This window comes from Hylobates moloch, unplaced genomic scaffold (assembly GCF_009828535.3).
Source record: "Hylobates moloch isolate HMO894 unplaced genomic scaffold, HMol_V3 SCAFFOLD_6, whole genome shotgun sequence".
Lineage (NCBI taxonomy): Eukaryota > Metazoa > Chordata > Mammalia > Primates > Hylobatidae > Hylobates > Hylobates moloch.
This window is the reverse complement of record NW_026652281.1, coordinates 162439-180199: the sequence shown is the minus strand read 5'-3', so window position 1 is coordinate 180199 and position 17761 is coordinate 162439. Positions and strand designations below refer to the sequence as shown.

The 17761-nt window shown below is 55.9% G+C and overlaps 1 protein-coding gene across 7 annotated transcripts; it reads left to right on the top strand.

Annotated features, from left to right (window-relative positions):
* Positions 1 to 1607: 1607 nt before the first annotated feature.
* On the top strand, positions 1608 to 17524 carry DEF8 (differentially expressed in FDCP 8 homolog). Of its 7 annotated transcripts, none has more exons than XM_058440316.1 (12): positions 1608 to 2165; positions 3680 to 3813; positions 4600 to 4697; positions 7098 to 7247; positions 8672 to 8813; positions 10395 to 10559; positions 11215 to 11342; positions 11490 to 11603; positions 12873 to 13102; positions 13659 to 13799; positions 13955 to 14064; positions 15329 to 17524. In XM_058440316.1, the coding sequence occupies exons 2-12, from the start codon at positions 3690 to 3692 to the stop codon at positions 15382 to 15384; spliced, it is 1458 nt and encodes a 485-aa protein (XP_058296299.1). In that variant the 5' UTR covers positions 1608 to 2165; positions 3680 to 3689; the 3' UTR covers positions 15385 to 17524. The 7 variants fall into 7 exon arrangements, 6 of the variants coding, with proteins under 6 accessions (XP_058296299.1, XP_058296296.1, XP_058296298.1 ...); XM_058440313.1 differs by having other exon boundaries at positions 2839 to 3813; XM_058440315.1 differs by having other exon boundaries at positions 1608 to 2988.
* Positions 17525 to 17761: the final 237 nt, after the last annotated feature.

Genomic DNA, 17761 nt, shown 5'->3' with positions numbered 1-17761 from the left:
TTGCTTGAAGCCAGGAGTTGGAGACCAGCTTGTGCATCAGAGTGAGACTCCGTCTCTACAAAAAGTTAAAAAAAATTAGCTGAGCATGGTGGCACACTGGAGTTCCAGCTACTTGGGAGGCTAATATGGGAGGACCCCTTCAGCCCAGGAGTTTGAGGCTGCAGTGAGCTGTGATCGCACCACTGCACTCCAGCTTGGCTGAGAGAGCAACACCCATCTCAAAAAAAAAAAAAGTAATAAGTTGTAATCAGTATTTATTGGGTGCTTACTATGTGCTGGCCAGTGTTCTCTGAACTTAGTATTAACTACTTTAATCTTGACAATAACCCTGTATGGTACTGTTGTAATCCCCATTTGAGACATGGGAGAATGGAGGCAGAGAAAGGTTTATCCACTTACCCAAGGTCACAGAGCTAGGAGCTGGCAGAGTTGGGATTCAAGTTGGGTGTGTCTGTCTTGTTACCGTCAAACTATTGGGATCATCAGTCAGAATCTTTTTTTTTTTTTTTCTGAGATGGGGTCTCACTCTGTCACCCAAGCTGGAGTGCAGTGGCTCAATCTCAGCTCACTGCAGCCTCCGCCTCCTGGGTTCAAGCGATTCTCCTGCCTCAGCCTCCCAAGTAGCTGGGATTACAGATGCCCACCACCACGCCTGGCTAATTTTTGTATTTTTGGTTTCAGCAGATGGGGTTTCACCAGGTTGGCAAGGCTGGTCTCAAACTCCTCACCTCAGGTGATCTGTTCACTTCTGCCTCCCAAAGTGCTGGGATTATAGGCGTGAGCCACCGAGCTCAGCCTTTCAGTCAGAATCTATTTTGGCTGCAAGAGACAAAAACCTCGCCCCATAACACTGGTGGGAATATCGTGTTTCTCTCACTTGAACGAAGCCTGGCTGTGAGCAGCTCAGAGCTCAGGTGGAGTCCCCTGCAATCATGTCACTCTCCCCAGTGTGGCTGTTCCAGCTCCAGCCTTTACATCTGCATTCCAGGCAGCAGGAGACAGGGACGGCTGAAGAGGGGCAGCCCCTACCTTTTATTTATTTTTTATTTTTTTTTATTTTTTATTTTTATTTATTTATTTTTTTTGAGACGGAGTCTTGCTCTGTCGCCCAGGCTGGAGTGCAGTGGCGCAATCTCGGCTCACTGCAAGCTCCGCCTCCCGGGTTCACGCCATTCTCCTGCCTCAGCCTCTCCGAGTAGCTGGGACTACAGGCGCCCGCCACCACGCCCGGCTAATTTTTTTTTGTATTTTTAGTAGAGACGGGGTTTCACCGTGGTCTCGATCTCCTGACCTCGTGATCCGCCTGCCTCGGCCTCCCAAAGTGCTGGGATTACAAGCGTGAGCCACCGCGCCCGGCCGCCCCTACCTTTAAGGACAATTCTCAGAAGTCTTTCTTTTCTTTTCTCTATACATACACATACATATATATGTATATACACAGACATACATATTTATGTAGAGCCCATCCCCACTGCAACTCACCTCCGGTTCACCCATTCTCTGCCTCGGCCTCCGAACTGGAATATAGGTGCCCCACCATTTCTACTAGAGACGGGGTTTCACCGTGTTAGCCAGGATGGTCTCGATCTCCTGACCTCGTGATCTGCTCGCCTCGGCCTCCCAACGTGCTGGGATTACAGGCGTGAGCCACCGCGCCCAGCCCATGTTTATATAAAATTTAATAGAGATAGGTCCTCACTGCACTGGGCCTGGCCTGATGCCGTCCTTCTGCCTTGGCCTTACAGAGTGCTGGGATTATAGGTGTGAGCTACCACGCCTGGCCCATTACTGTTATTTTCAGATAGCCCTGATTTAGTCTCTGGTTCTCCCTTTTCTTGCGTATAAATCAGGGAGAACACGTACTTCCTGGGGTGGATGGAAGGGCTAAGGACTTGTGTATGTCAGTGAAGCCAGGAGCCCAGAGCTGCTCAGATCTGCCTGATCTCAAGCTGAGGCAGTGAGAACAGTCACTTTACCAGGTCTATCTGCTGGGGAGGCTGGGAAGTTATGTGACAAACAAAAATGAGGCTCCTCATTCAGGAAGAAGGAGGAGTGATGTTGGGACAGCCTGATTTCTCCTGTGTCCTGGGTGCTCCCTGGGAGACTGGGGAGGTGCTGGCACCGGGTGGCCGCCTCTGACTCTGTGACCCACCCAAAGTCATCAGGTAATAAGGGAAAGAGGTGGGACTGGGGCCCACTCACGCCCCCTGTCTCTTCCCGCTGCCTCCCTGTTTGGGTCCACGGGCAGCCTGTCCGTGGGTGCTGGGTCCTTTCAGGCTGGCGTGCAGGTGCCCAACCCACACTCCTGCCCCACAGGCACAACAGGCGGGACAGGTCCCATAGGTGGTGTGGAGTCTTGCCCAGTTGCAGGGCAGCCATGTGGGGTTGGGGTGGCCTCCTTATCCCACTGCCAGTGAGGGAATTAGTTCAAATCCCAGTTCCCCCGGGCCACAGTGTGACCCTGAGCAGGGCCGTCCCCTGTGGGCTCAGCTCTCTTTCTTTTGGGAGAGGGGACAGAGGATAACTCATGGGAGTGTTTATTATAATTGTGAATTATTTCAGACTGTGACAGGTATGGTGAAAGCATAACTAACACTGTTGCAGTTACTGAACAACTTTAAAAACACATCTCCGACTTCCTATAACATCAACAGACCTTACAGCGAGCTTACTTTCTGCTTAGTCTCTGTTAACTCATTTCACCCTCACAATGGCCCATTATGGATGGGGAAGTGGAGGCAGAGAGGCTAAGGAATGTGGCCCAGGAAGTTAAGTGGGAGGGCTGGATGCCAACTGCCTCTACTCCCACCCCAACCAAAGTCCCTTCCTCCCTGCCAGGAGCCATCAGTCCTGTGTGTTCTGCAGTTTTCTGAGCCTCCGGGTGGGGAAAGAGCAGTTCTTGATCCTGAGCTTCTGCCACGTGGAGAACTAGGCCCCTCCTGCCTGTTTCCTGGGCTCCTGAGACACAGAGCCGTGGGCCTGGTTCAGGTCGTGTTGCTCATCACAGGATCAGAACCCAGGCCAGAGAGTCTGGATGCATTCTGTGTGTGCTGGCAGGGAATCCTCCCAATATCCCCCACTCCTGGGCATGGGGAAGGTGGGCCCTACTCGCTCACATGTGGCAGAGCAGGAATGGGCCCTGGCACTGTCCCCAAGTGTCCAACCCCGAGTCTTGAGACAGGGGCTGTGGTTTCAGGGTGCTCTGACAAGAAAGCACCTTTGGTTGGGGCCCAGGAAGGAGGAACACGTTTCTGGGAGGTCTGTCTCACATAGCAGGTGGATAGCAAGCTAGAGCGGGGCTGAGTGAGTATCTGGGGCTGAGGCCCAGAGAGGATCCCATAGGTGGCTCTAGGACTGGAGCTCTGCAACGTCAGGCCAGAGGACCCCGTGCTGGGAGGCAGGGAGCTCGGGCCCCTCAGATGGGCCACGTGCCCTCGTGGGACCCTCATTGTCACCGTGAGCTCTTTCCAAGGGGACGCCACCAGTGGGGGCCTGGGCGGGAGGCAGCTGAGGTGTTTCAGGAAAAGGCTGAAGATCAAGCCTGTGGTGTGAGGACTACCCACTTTAGGGAAGTGAAAGGCTAGCCTCACCCCACACACCCCAGTGTGGTTGGGGAAAGGGGGTGGTCTGTGGTGAGCCTGGTACCTGGGGACTCATCCTGGCCCTGCCTGGCCCTCAGGTGGGATGCTATGGAATATGATGAGAAGCTGGCCCGGTTCCGGCGGGCCCACCTCAACCCCTTCAACAAGCAGTCTGGGCCGAGGCAGCATGAGCAGGGCCCTGGGGAGGAGGCCCCGGACGTCACTCCTGAAGGTGGGTGCTGGTGGGAGTCAGGGTGGGAGCTGGGCAGGTCTCTGACCGCTTACGTGGACCCCTCCTTTCTTCCTGCTGCCTCCTTCGCAGCCCTGGCTTCCCACGGAGCTGGCACCTGCCGGCTCTTTTCTTTTTCCCATCTTTTCTGTGGTTCTGTGGTTTGTTTCTTTGTCCCCACTAGAATTCACATTCCTGGGAGCAGGATTTATGCCTGACCCATCACTGCTGTGTCCTGGGGCCCAGCACATAGTAGGTGCTCAGGGAACACTTGCTCAGTGAGGTCAGCGCTGAGACCTGGTGAGGGAGAGGTTAGCCGAGGGAACGTGCTCTGGGCGTCAGGGTGGCGTGAGCCTTAGAAACTGCAGATGAGGTCATCAGGGAGTGCTCGGAGCGGGGCAGCTGCAGAGGCGGCCTGGAGTCGACACTGGGGTTCGCGGATTTTGCCGTGTAGCCATTCAGTGGTTTTTCTCTAGTCCCCGTGGTCATGCATGAGGTGTTTAGAAATGGGATGTTTCTATAATGCTGTCTTGAGGACTTTTAGCACTGAGTATCATTCCACCTCCTCATTTTGAGTGGCTCTTTCCTGTCTACACAAGGCTATGGGCTCCTCTGTGAATGCAAACTGGACGGTGCGCAGATGTGAGTGGTGCCCAGCTCTCACAGTGCCTCCTTTCTGTGTGGCTTCCTGAATGCCTTTCCCACTCCTGGCTAGCTCAGCTCCTCCCTAGGGGATGGGAGGCAGGAGGTAGCAGCTGACCCTCCATACCTGTCCCCGTCTTCCCCCAGAGGCCCTGCCTGAGCTGCCCCCTGGGGAGCCGGAGTTCCGCTGCCCTGAACGCGTGATGGATCTAGGCCTGTCTGAGGACCACTTCTCCCGCCCTGTGGTAAGGTTTTGGATCTGGGAGGGGAGAGGGACTGAGGGAACCCCCAAGGCAGGAAGGGCCAGGGTTTCCTTGTGACTCCCTCCCAGGTGGCAGGGCAGCATCCTGTGAGCTGGGGTACAGTCTCACTCCATTGTCAGGCTCAGCAGCCCCCACCTCAGCTAGGGCTCCTGGCTTCGAATCTGAGGCCTGCATGACACCATAGACCCCCACCCTCAGAGCCTGTGTGAAGGCAGATGGAGACAGCCTGGGACCCTCACAGCCTGAGTGAAGGCAGGTGGAGACAGCCTGGGGCCCTCGGAGCCTGAGTGAAGGCAGGAGGAGACAGCCTGGGGCCCTCGGAGCCTGAGTGAAGGCAGGTGGAGACAGCCTGGGGCCCTCGGAGCCTGAGTGAAGGCAGATGGAGACAGCCTGGGACCCTCACAGCCTGAGTGAAGGCAGGTGGAGACAGCCTGGGGCCCTCGGAGCCTGAGTGAAGGCAGGAGGAGACAGCCTGGGGCCCTCAGAGCCTGAGTGAAGGCAGGTGGAGACAGCCTGGGATTGGGGTTCGTGAACCTGGGGCTGCTCCTATACCCTGAGCTCCAGGTCTTCATGAAGCAAATGTGCAGAGAGTAGGTTCCCTCTGGGGTCCTTGAGGTCCTGTAGACTTGCCGAGAGTCAGGGTGTGGGAGGCAAGGGGAGGCCCGTTGTCTGCCTCCTACTGACCAGTTGGTGTTACACGGCCACTCTTGTTTGTTCCGTATTTTGTTCCATGGAAGACTTGTGTTGAAGAAGAAAATGGGGAGGATATAATGATTTTTTTAAAAAAGTTTGAGGCCAGGTGCGGTGGCTCACGCCTGTAATCCCAGCACTCTGGGAGGCCGAGGCAGGCGGATCACGACGTCAGGAGATGGAGCCCATCCTGGCTATCACGGTGAAACCCTGTCTCTACTAAAAATACAAGAATTAGCCGGGCGTGGTGGCGGGCGCCTGTAGTCCCAGCTACTTGGGAGGCTGAGGCAGGAGAATGACGTGAACCCGGGAGGTGGAGCTTGCAGTGAGCCGAGATTGCGCCACTGCACTCCAGCCTGGGGGACAGAGCGAGACTCCGTCTCAAAAAAAAAAAAAAAAGTTTGAAAACCTTTTATTTTTATGCAAACCATCTCCAACTTTTGAAGGAAACATTACGGTAACATTAAAATGTAACTTTGAAAGGATTTGGGCCAGAGCTGGTGGCCCACGCCTGTAATCCAGCACTGTGGGAGGCCGAGGAGGGCGGATCACGAGGTCAGGAGTTCAAGACCAGCCTGACCAACATGCTGAAACCCCGTCTCTTCTAAAAATACAAAAAAAAATTTAGCTGGGCGTAGTGGAGCGCCCCTGTAGTCCCAGCTACTCAGGAGGCTGAGGCAGGAGAATCGCTTGAACCCGGGAGGCGGTTCCTTTTTCTTGAGATAAGGTCTCACTGTGTTGCCCCTGCTGTGAAGTGCTGTGGCACCATCATGGCTCACTGCAGCCTCGGCCTCCTGAGTGCAACCTGATTAGCTGAGACTACAGGTGTGCACTTTGATGCTCAGATAATTTTTCAATTTTTTTTTTTTTTTATAGACATGGGGTCTCGCTTTCTTGCCCAGGCTGGTCGATAGCTCCTGAGCTCAAGTGATCCACCCACCGCGGCCTCCCAAAGTGCTAGCATTATAGGTGTGACCCACTGCACTCAGCTTGTTTTGTATATTACAACATTTTGAGCACTTCCTTAGGGCCACAGACTGAGCTGCAAGGGGGAGGGGAGGGTGCCACCTCCCCTTCGCCTGGGTCTCAGAGCCCAGCAGCCTGGAGGAGGAAGATGGCTCCTAAGGGCGGGGTCCAGGCTCCCCAGCTCTGAGACCTGCTCCTGTTTTCCCTGGGAGCACCAGAGTGTTCTGAGCCTGGGCCCTTGCTGGGCCGTGAGCCCCTGGTCGCTATGTGGCGAAAGCAGCCGGAGATGCTGGGGCTGGCTCTTGGCATCTGCCTGGGCTTGGCAGTTAAGCTGGAGGCCACTTACTGTCCTTCATGACAGCAGATGTCACTTCCTTAGCTTTCCTGCAAGAGGAAGCTCTTCAGAAGTAAGTGAAGTGACATAACAAAAAGGCATCTGGATTTCTCAAAGAAGGAAGTTGTCTTTTGAAAAGCATCTTTCAAACGTTAGGTTTTCAGAGGCCTGTGGGCAGACAGGTCGGGCTAGGAACGCGCAGCACCAGGCGGACCTTGGCCGTGCTGCCACCTTCCCTGCCCTTGAGCAAGTCCTCGGTGCCCTCTGGGTTCAGTTTCCTTCTCTGGGTGGGGGGTGTCGGGGTCTGCTCTGGGCCTGTCTCGGCGGATGGGCCTTAACAGGGAGATCCTGCAGGGTGGGCATCTGACTGCCTCCACCCCCAACCTGGGCAGGGTCTGTTCCTGGCCTCTGACGTCCAGCAGCTGCGGCAGGCGATCGAGGAGTGCAAGCAGGTGATTCTGGAGCTGCCGGAGCAGTCGGAGAAGCAGAAGGATGCCGTGGTGCGACTCATCCACCTCCGGCTGAAGCTCCAGGAGCTGAAGGTGGGTGTGGGGCCGCCCCACCATGGGGCAGCCTGGGGCCGAGGCCAGAGCGGTGGAACCAGGAGGACCCTGCCAGCCTCTCGCTCCCTGTCAGGCGGTGGTCTCTCTCTCTCGGCCTCAGGGGCTGAGGTAGACAGGCGCGAGACAGGCAGGGTGGAAGACGGGCCCTCACCCACTGCAGAGGTTTCCCTATTAGCCTAGACCCTCCCGTTGCAAGGAACAGAAACTCAACCCTAAGTAGCTTAAGCCGAAAAGAAAAATGTATTTGCTTGGTGACTGGAAGATCCTCCAGTGTCAGGAATCTTGCGGTCTCCCAACTCGACTTTCTGTGTCTGATCCAGCCTCAGGTAGGCCTTCCCTGTGTGGTGGCAGAGACGGTCCCGGCAACCACATCTTGCTTTCCAGGAGCTGAGCCTCCCTGTGCAGATGACAGCTGCCTTTTCACAGTGATTATAGCAGGAACCTCAGGCCTTTCATTGGCCAGTCCTGACCCGATGACGGTGACTGATTGGCCAGTTCTGGGTCATGTGCCCACCCCGACCCAATGACAGTGGCTGATTGGCCAGTTCTGGGCTGTGTGCCCGCCCACTGACCCAATGACGGTGGCTGATTGGCTAGTCCTGGGCTGTGTGCCCGCCCACTGACCCAATGACGGTGGCTGATTGGCTAGTCCTGGGCCGTGTGCCCGCCCACTGGCCCAATGACGGTGGCTGATTGGCTAGTTCTGGGCTGTGTGCCCACCCACTGAAGCAAGCGGGTGGCCTGAGTTCCTCCGTGAGCGAGCCACATGGACAAGGACGGGTGGTGTCTTGACGGTGACAACAAAAGAAGGTGGTGGGTCCCAGGCCACAGATGTTCCTGATGCAGGCCTTGGGTCTGTGTGTGCTTTGGCCTGGCTGGCCTGTGTCCCCTGTGCTGATTCATGAGTCCCTGGGAATGTGGAAAGTAGAATATTCATTAGGAAACAGGTAAATTGGTGGTAACAAAAAAAACTCCAAAACATAGTGGCTTAGAGAAGATGTGTTCGTTTCCTCACGTAAAAACCCCATAGGTGGTCTGGGGCCTCTATGACAGCTAGTGGTGTTGGGGAGGGCCTCCTTTTCCATTGCCCTCTGCACCTAACTGGCACAAAGCAGGAGGGGCAGACAGGCTGGGTCGCTCCCGCTCACATGCCCATGGCCCGGCGCAATCCCACACAGCCCCTGGCTGCAAGGGATGCTGGGAAAGGTAGCATGTGACCTTGGTGGTCCTTGTCCAGCTGATCATTGTTTACTGTGAAAGGGAGAAAAGGGACGTGGCATTGTGCTGAAACTCACAATCTCTGCTCTAAATGGTGCCTGGAAGAAATAAGTTGAGGGGCTTGTGCGAAGGGAAAGGAACTTCAGCCCAGCTCACCTGTGACCCCTCCCTGACTCACACTGCAGGACCCCAATGAGGATGAGCCAAACATCCGAGTGCTCCTTGAGCACCGCTTCTACAAGGAGAAGAGCAAGAGCGTCAAGCAGACCTGTGACAAGTGTAACACCATCATCTGGGGGCTCATTCAGACCTGGTACACCTGCACAGGTGGGCCGAGACCCAGATAAGGAGTGAGGAATGAGAGAGACCAAAGTTCCTGCCTCCGCTGGGTTCACATTCAGATCTGAGCTGTCCAGTGTGGTGGCCACTAGCCAAACATGGCCAGTCAGAGTTAAATTAACTAAACATGCATTTCCTCAGTTGTACTGTCTACATTGGACAGTGCTGTTCTGGATGATAAATTAAGCTAGTGAATTACATGGTGTGTCTAGTTTGTACAATGAAGAAAAAGGGAAAGGACCTATCACGTGTTAGGGTGGAGTGAATGTGACTTTAGGGCAGAATGCAAAGGCATCACGTGACTTTTTTTTTTTTTTTTTTTTTGAGACGGAGTCTCGCTCTATCGCCCAGGCTGGAGTGCAGTGGTGCAATCTCGGCTCACTGCAAGCTCCACCTCCCGGGTTCACGCCATTCTCCTGCCTCAGCCTCTCCAAGTAGCTGGGACTACAGGTGCCCGCCAACACACCCGGCTAATTTTTTGTATTTTTAATAGAGACGGGGTTTCACCGTGTTAGCCAGGATGGTCTCGATCTCCTGACCTTGTGTTCCATCCGCCTCGGCCTCCCAAAGTGCTGGGGTTACAGGTGTGAGCCACCGCGCCTGACTGGCATCACGTGAATTTTAAGCAAAAACTTGAAGGTCAGGGAGCGAGCCAAGAGAATGTGTCTGGAGGAATGTTCTGGTGGGGGCAGCCCCGTGGTTGATGTGTCCAGTGTCTTGAGGAGGAGCAGAGAGCCAGGTGGGGCTGCAGCTCTGTGTCTGTGGGAGGTGGGCTTAGAGGTTGCTGGGGCTTTTAAGTGCAGTGGGGGTCACAAGTGGGTGCTGGACATAGTTGAGCTTTAATAGGTTACTCTGGCTGCTGATTGAGCTTGGACTGAAGAGGGAGGTGACTGAGAAGAGGAGGATGACTCTGATTGGGTTGGGGCAGGTGGTGGGAGTGAGGAGTAGCTAAGTGCAGTGCCAGCTGAAGGTTTGGAAACGGAATGTAACAGATGAGAAAATAGTCTGACTGGGTGCGGTGGCTCACACCTGTAATCCTAGGGCTTTCAGATGCAAAGATGGGAGGATCGCTTGAGCCCCAAAGTTCCAGGCTGCAGTGAGCTCTGATTGCATGCCTGCACTCCAGCCTGGGCAACAGCAAGACCCTGTCTCTTAAAAAGTACAAAAACAACAACAAAAACAGAGATAGAAACCCGTCAGGATAACTCATGATGTTTAAAGGGTGGAGCTGCTGAAACCGAGGTGGGGAAGCTGAGGGGCGTGGGGTGGAGGGTGGGAGTTTTGTTTGTTACATTTGGACAGGTCGGGTCTGGTGGTGGGGGTGGCAGGTTGGCCCCAAACACGTGAGTCAAGTTGGAGGACAAGGTCTGGGCTGCCTTTGGGGCAAGGCTCAGGGGCCAGGGACAAGAGGATCTTTGAGGTTCTAAGGCCTCCCTTGGTGGCAGGAGGTCTTAGATTGATCTGGGCCTCAGAATGGAACCCACGGGGAGGGGGCAGGCCAGCTGAGGGTGGCCTGGGCTGCAGGTGCACCCTTCCCACTTTTGAGAAGCGTGTGTCCCTCCACCCTAGGGTGTTATTACCGCTGTCACAGCAAGTGCTTGAACCTCATCTCCAAGCCCTGTGTGAGCTCCAAAGTCAGCCACCAAGCTGAGTACGAACTGAACATCTGCCCTGAGACAGGGCTGGACAGCCAGGATTACCGCTGTGCCGAGTGCCGGGCGCCCATCTCTCTGCGTGAGTGGTGGCAGGGAGAGAAGAGGGTGAGGGAGCCGTTCCTGGCGGGGAGCCGGGTGCACAGGTGTGTAAGGGCATCCAAGTCAGACAGCTGAGTGAGGCCCTGGGGCAGTCCCTGCGTGTTAACCTTAGGAAGTGACAAGGGTCCGTTGCTGCCATTTTTTCAGTTCTCACTGAAGCAAACTGAGGTTCCAACCGTTCCGTTCCAGGTCACTGAGGAGTACCTGGAGGGCTGGGGCCTGGCCTCCGCCTCCGCGTGTGAAAGCCTCATAGCTGGGGACTAGGGAGAAGTCACACGGCACGGAAAGCCTCATGGATGGGGTATAGGGAGAAGTACACGCTGTCGTGCAGGTGTGCACATGTGCGTCAGCTCCTCTTTCTAGAGAGTTGCTGTTGTTAATTCATGGAGTCCCTGCCTCAGTCCTACAGTGAGGCCCTGTTTATATCCCATTTTATGGATAAGAAAACAGGTCAGTGAGACGCTGGGACCACCTGAGGTCTTCCGGCTGAGGATAGGACGAGTCAGGAGGGAGCCCTTGTCCTGGCTGGCTGTCTCCCCGAGGGCTGTGGTCCATGGGAGGACAGACCAGGAGGCTGGAAAACTGTGTGGGGCTTTGGTGAGGCAGGGACACTCATGGCCCCTCTGACCCTGCAGGGGGTGTGCCCAGTGAGGCCAGGCAGTGCGACTACACCGGCCAGTACTACTGCAGCCATTGCCACTGGAACGACCTGGCTGTCATCCCTGCACGCGTTGTACACAACTGGGACTTTGAGCCTCGAAAGGTGGGGGTTGGAAGGTGGGGGCATCCCCCTGGGGAGGGAGAGCAGAAAGGGGGTTGGGGTGTGGAGCCGGTGTACCCCTGGGTGGGTGTTGCTGGCTACACGGGCCCTGGGTGGGTGTGAGAGGTGTCGCCCGGCCGTGCCTGGCAGGTTTCTCGCTGCAGCATGCGCTACCTGGCGCTGATGGTGTCTCGGCCCGTGCTCAGGCTCCGGGAGATCAACCCTCTGCTGTTCAACTACGTGGAGGAGCTGGTGGAGATTCGCGTGAGGCTGGGGCCGTGGAAGTGGGGGGCAGGGGCGCTGTGTCCGATGGGCCCTAGGGCCAGGCCAGTACCCTCTTCTCCTCTGGGCCATGGGAGGTTCTGAGCAGAGGAGGGAGGCCACCTGCTTAGGGTGAGCCGGGCGCCGTGGCTGCCCTTTTGGTTGAAGGTGCTGGAGCCGTGTCCAGTAGTGATCTGATGCCAGGTGTGAACACAATATTAAATTTTGTAATAGCCACGTTAAAAAAGTAAAAAGAGCTGGGCACGGTGGCTCACACCTGTAATCCCAGCACTTTCGGAGGCCGAGGCGGGTGGATCACTTGAGGTCAGGAGTTTGAGACCAGCCTGACCACCATGGTGAAACCCCATCTCTACTAAAAATACAAAATTAGCCGGGCGTGGTGGTGTGCGCCTGTATCCCAGCTACTCAGGAGGCTGAGGCAGGAGAATTACTTGAACCCGGGTGACTGAGGTTGCTGTGAGCCGAGATCGCGTCACTGCACTCCAGCCTGGGCAACAAGAGCGAAACACTGTCTCAAAAAAAAGTAAAAAGAAACAAATGAAGTTAATGTTAATAGTATATTTTATTTAGCCCAATATATGCAAAATATTATTTCAACATGAAATCAATGTACATTTTTGAGATATTTACATTCTTTTTCTTTTTTGTGCCATGTCTTTGGCTCCAGCATGTATCCTCTGCTAAATCTCACTGCACAGCAGCCACTTTGAGGTGCTCCATGGCTGTGCATGGCTGGTGGCCACTCTCTTAGCCAGCGGTGAGGCAGGAGGTAGGGCGGGAGCCGAGGGCAGACGGGAGCTGCAGTCCTGGCAGGAGGTGATGGCGTCTCACGCAAGGTAGTGAAAGGAGTCAGTTCCCATTTTACCCAGGAGGAGACTGTGGCAGCACGTTGAGTTGCCAAGGCCAGGGCTGGGGAGGCAGCTGGGATTTCTCTGGAAGTTTGGCTTGGTCCGGAGGCTGCTGGTCCCTAGACAGTTGTGTGCCTGTGGGGCTGGGTGAGGGCAGAGGGAAGGGAGGGTTTTCTGGGCCATGGTAAGTGAGCCTCCTGGTCCTGCCCAGCCTGGGAGCTGTGATTTTGGGTTTTGGTGAAGCACTCAGATCTCGGCCCTTCGTGGGGAACCAGCCCCTCCTGGCCCTGCCGTGGCCCCGGGTGTGAGGCGAGACACCTGTGAGCGGGGCTCCCTGTGAGGCCCACACAGGGGCAGCCCTGTCCTGGCTGAGGCGGCCTGCCTGCTCCCGCCTTGTTTGCAGAAGCTGCGCCAGGACATTCTGCTCATGAAGCCGTACTTCATCACTTGCAGGGAGGCCATGGAGGCTCGTCTGTTGCTGCAGGTCAGACTGCCAGCAGGACTGGCCCCCGATGGGAAGCGCAGCCAGGGCGGTGAGGCACCTCAGGCTCAGGTCTTTTCCAGACAGCTTGTGCATGGAGTGCCTTTAGCAGAAGGTCTCCTCACCACGGTCCCAAGGAACAAAGCAAACAGGTGTTATACCCACAAAAGAGTTCTCCAGTTACTTCCGTTTGGGAAACCCTGCAGCCTTTATGTGAATCTGCATGAGGTGGGTCCAGCCCAGCCCTCTCAGGCAGGTTGACCACAAAACACAGTTTTCAAGGTTCATCTAATTACTGTTCAACAGATACAGATGTTCTAGATTCTGGAACAGTGAACGAAGCAGGCAGGAATGCTTGCCCTTAGTGCCTTTCAAGTAGGGAAGACAAGAAAAATCAGTTGTGTGTTGGGGTGGTGAACTCTGTGACAAGATAGAGAAGGAAGGGTGGGGAATGCGGGGATGCAGTGTGGCTGGAAGGGGCTGCATCGGGCAGTGGAGGGCGGGGGCTACACAGGTCAGGAAACGTGGCCCGAGTCCATCTTCCCCTGTCGGCTTCCTGGGGCTCCTGGATTCTACTCCTGGGGCCCAGACCCTTGTGTAGCTCGTTTCTCTGTGAGCACCTGGGCCCTGACCACTGCAGCGACCATGGGTGGGCAGTGGGAGGGGCCCTCCCCGGTGCAGGGGGTCACGGCTGCTGGGACTTGGCAGCTCCAGGATCGGCAGCACTTTGTGGAGAACGACGAGATGTACTCTGTCCAGGACCTCCTGGATGTGCATGCCGGCCGCCTGGGCTGCTCACTCACCGAAATCCACACGCTCTTCGCCAAGCACATCAAGCTGGACTGCGAGGTGGGGCTCTGCCCGAGGGTCGCTCTTCTCCAACCCCACCCCTGAGGGGGGATTGGCAGGAGAAGCAGCCCAGCCCAGTGTGTCCCTGGCCTCGGAGTGCCCAGAGGAGCTGGCACTGACGTGCCCGTGCCCCAACCCCTCACTGTTCCCCCCAGCGGTGCCAGGCCAAGGGCTTCGTGTGTGAGCTCTGCAGAGAGGGCGATGTGCTGTTCCCGTTCGACAGCCACACGTCTGTGTGCGCCGACTGTTCCGCCGTCTTCCACAGGTGGGTGTGGCCTGGGCCTGCACTCAGGGGCTGGGGCTCTGCCCTGTCCTCTGGGGAGCTGCCCCTTGGCCTCCCGTAGGGTGATGCCGTGGGAGCCGGTACTGTTCCCCGAGAGACATAAAGGCTCTTTGGGTCTTTGCTGACCCTGAGATATGAAGTCAGACCCTGATGTCTGTGACGAAATGAGAAGTTCCCTTAGGAGCAGCACCCGGGGGATGAGGGGGCTGCCCCTTCCCAGGTCCCTCCCGGACCAGCCCCTGAAACTCCAGCTTGGTCTTGGAAGTGTTCACAGCATCCCAGCTGCTCCCTTTCTCCGCTAGGGTCGAAGTCACTCTTTCAGGGTTAGTGTAGGCTGGAGATTCCCAAACTTACAGTTCCTGCCACCCTTTAATGTCTCAGTAATTTTTTCAAAGTGTTTCTAAGCCAAAGAAATTCCTAACACGTTGATTTATATTAAGTACTTATGCTCTCGCGTTTTTTTCCTTGCCACTAGACCAACAGGGAAAAATATTTATGTTCAAACAATTTTATAAGTATTTATATCCTAAAGGTTGAGTGGCTCTTGGAAAAATAATATACACGAATTAGAAGAAAAATATTTTAATTTCATTCTTCAGTAAGTATGATTACTTACTAATGATATGGGTGCACCTTTTGGGCCCCACACATCTTCCAGACCTGGAATCAGATGGACACTCCCCCCAGTTTCTGTAACTGATTTTTGCCTGGAATTTGCTATTTTTCATAGCAACTGCTGAAATCCCAGCTCTACAGACCTATGGTGTCATACAGATGGGACTGTGGCAGAAACTAAGGTTGAGACTGAACTCGCTCGAGCTGGTCGTTTGCTCAGTGTCTGACGATGACAATTACTGCTGTGTTCTGTTTAAAAGTTTGAACTAGGCTGCAGTGCCCCAGGGTGCCGTGATACACAGTTTGGGAGCCAGGGGAGGTGCCAGGCACAGTGGGATAGGAACAGGTGGGAATCGTGAGGAGGGCTCCTGGCTCAGCCCCTCAGCTGTGTGAACTGGGACCTGTGTGGCCGGGGGATAGCAGGTCACGTGAGGACCCCTGGAGGTCCCCATCTGTACGCCGGTAAGCGCTCTGCACACGGCCATACAGTCGCTTGCAGCTGGGTGCAGACCCCGATTCTGCCCTTTGGTAACGGCTGTAGAGGGGATGACAGGAGCTGACCTAGGACGCTTGGGGGGATCCAGTGCTGGAGTTCCCTGTGCAGAGCGCCCCGACCTGCTTCTGTCCCCAGGGACTGCTACTACGACAACTCCACCACATGTCCCAAGTGTGCCCGGCTCAGCCTGAGGAAGCAGTCGCTCTTCCAGGAGCCAGGTCCCGACGTGGAGGCCTAGCGCTGAGGAACGGTGCTGGGCACCCCGCCTGGCCCGCCAGGACCCGCCCTGCCAACGTCAAGTTGTTGGTTCTGCTCTGGAGACCCCTGGGGTGCGGCCCCTGGACCCCTCCACCCCTGCTGGGCCAGAGCGGGTGGGCAGTGTCAAGACCCGCTGTCTCCCAGGTGCTTGCTGGGTCTCGGGGTGGCCGCACCTGGCTGTCATCTGGGTGTGCTGCTGTGAGGGGTCCTTGTGTGGCCCCCATCCTTCCCCCAATGCAGAACTCCACGGGCAGGGAGTTGGGGGGACGTCTCACCTCCCCCATGGCACAGAGCCCTCCACACCCCTGGACCAGGGCATCCGGGCCTAGAGATTCCACAGCCCCCGTCCTGGCCACCCTGGAAACTCATCAGGCCAAGACCCCGAGAGAGCTTCAGAGGAGTGTTGATAACACCTACGGATGCGGCTGCACACACCCAGCCAAGGGCCGAGTCACCTGCCGCGGGGTTTCGGCTCTGTCTGGAGGCTCCATCCCTTTCAGCCGCTCGTCGCCTTGGGGATTTCTGGTTGTCCCCAGCTGGGGCTGTTCACAGTTGTCACCTGTAGACCTGCCTCTCCCTGGCCTGAGGTTCAAAGGCCTCATAGGGTGGTCAGTCCAGTGGGGTTACCTGTTTCTGTACAACAGCAGGGAAGGGGGCCATGGAGCTTTTCCCTGCTGGGTGCTCCTGCCTTGGCCCAGCCCACCTTTCCTGGTGCTCCAAGCTAGGAGGCCGTGGCCCCAGCCTGAGGAGGGTGTCCTGGCCTCCAGGTGTGGTGCAGGGACTGTGCGCTCGGGGAGGTTCCGGTTAGACGATGGGATCCTGCGGTGGTCTGGTGGCATTTCTTGGAACCAGATTTGCCTGAGGAGCTCTGTTCTGCTGCCTGTGGAGGGCTCCAGATAGCTCAGAAATGACCAGCCACTGGCCTTTTGTTTGGGGGCCTGAGGTCAAGAGCTGAGAGTATTCACTCGACTGAGCCCATTTAGGAAGATCAGGGCAGGGGCGTGTGGGAGGTCCCTCACTCCACAGGACAGAGGCCCCTGGACAGCAGAGGAAACCTACAGCTCTGGGTGGGGGGACACTTGGCTTTGGTGTTTGCACTTTACAGATCCTGCGGTCCACGAGGGGCCTCAGGAGAGGACGTGTCAGGACGTGGCTTCCCAGCCTTCTGCCTTGGGCAGTGGGGGCATTCCTGTCCGTCCTTTTCCCCCACACCCTGGACTGTGCTTGGCTGTTGGTGCATATGGTTGGCACACACGGTGGTGGGCAGAGGGCAGAGGATGCCACTGCTTGGATATTTGTCCCCTTTGACCAGGAAACCCAAGAGGAGACACCTCAGCAGAAAGGCCGCCCGGCTCACTGGCTCATTCCAGGAGTGGGAGAGACGGCAGGGTCTCCTCTTTGCCCTCCGCCATCAGGAAGGGGATGGAGTCCTCTCCCCACCGTGGTGGCTTTAGGCAAGGTTCTTACTGTCTGCTCTGCCTCGGTTTCCCCATCTGGAAAATGGGGGCAGGGGTACTGACCTACCTCAGGTGGAACGGTGAGCAGGGAACATGTCGGAGTCCTTTAGAGAGTGTGATGTGAGGTTGGATCAACAGTGTGGGTTCCTGCCCTGCTTCCCCTTCCTCTTTGGGGCTGAGGAGGGGGTTAAAGGCCAAATGCTGTTTCCCAACACCCCAAAGTCTGCACACGTCTCATGAATGCATCACATTTCTGTCATATGGATATTAGCTATTCCGAAATCTGTGTAATCAACTTCACATTATTCAAGTTACAAATCACTGTGTCCATAGAAAAACTGTGCTGGTATTTGCTAGACAAAGGGTTGGGCCCCTTTTATTTTTACCTGCCACCCAGCATCTCCCCCACCTGCCCCTTCTGGGTGACACAGTCTGTAAACAGAATCATGTATGGGTCTTTCTGTGGGTCCGTAGCACAGCAGGAAGAGCCCGGTGCCGCCAGTACCTCGTGGAAGACCACACGTGGGTGGTCCCACAGCATGGGACCAAGGTGGCCTGAGGGATGCCCAGTGGTAACAATGCTGCTGTCACTGTCTCATTAAATGTATGTCCTTTAGCCTGGTGTGTGTGTGGTGAATTGGGGACAAAGTAAGAGAAATTGGTCTGTTGACATACAAGTCATTTGCAGGCTTAGAGAAGACAGCCTTTGCCATCCAATGGGGTTGAACGTAATCTGGTATGAGGCGAAGTAACACGTCCTGATTGGTTGGGAGAACTACCTGTGGTGGTGTCACACAGACGTGTTGAACGTCTCTGGGCTCAAGCTGTTCTCCAGCCTCCGCCTCTCGAGTAG

Bases quoted from the DNA above. Each gene is read 5' to 3' on its own strand.
- DEF8 (XM_058440316.1), top strand. From the start codon at position 3,690: ATGGAATATGATGAGAAGCTGGCCCGGTTCCGGCGGGCCCACCTCAAC. The intron at 11,343-11,489 runs GTGGGGGTTGGA...CGTGCCTGGCAG, and splicing joins GGGACTTTGAGCCTCGAAAG to GTTTCTCGCTGCAGCATGCG. The intron at 13,800-13,954 runs GTGGGGCTCTGC...TGTTCCCCCCAG, and splicing joins ACATCAAGCTGGACTGCGAG to CGGTGCCAGGCCAAGGGCTT.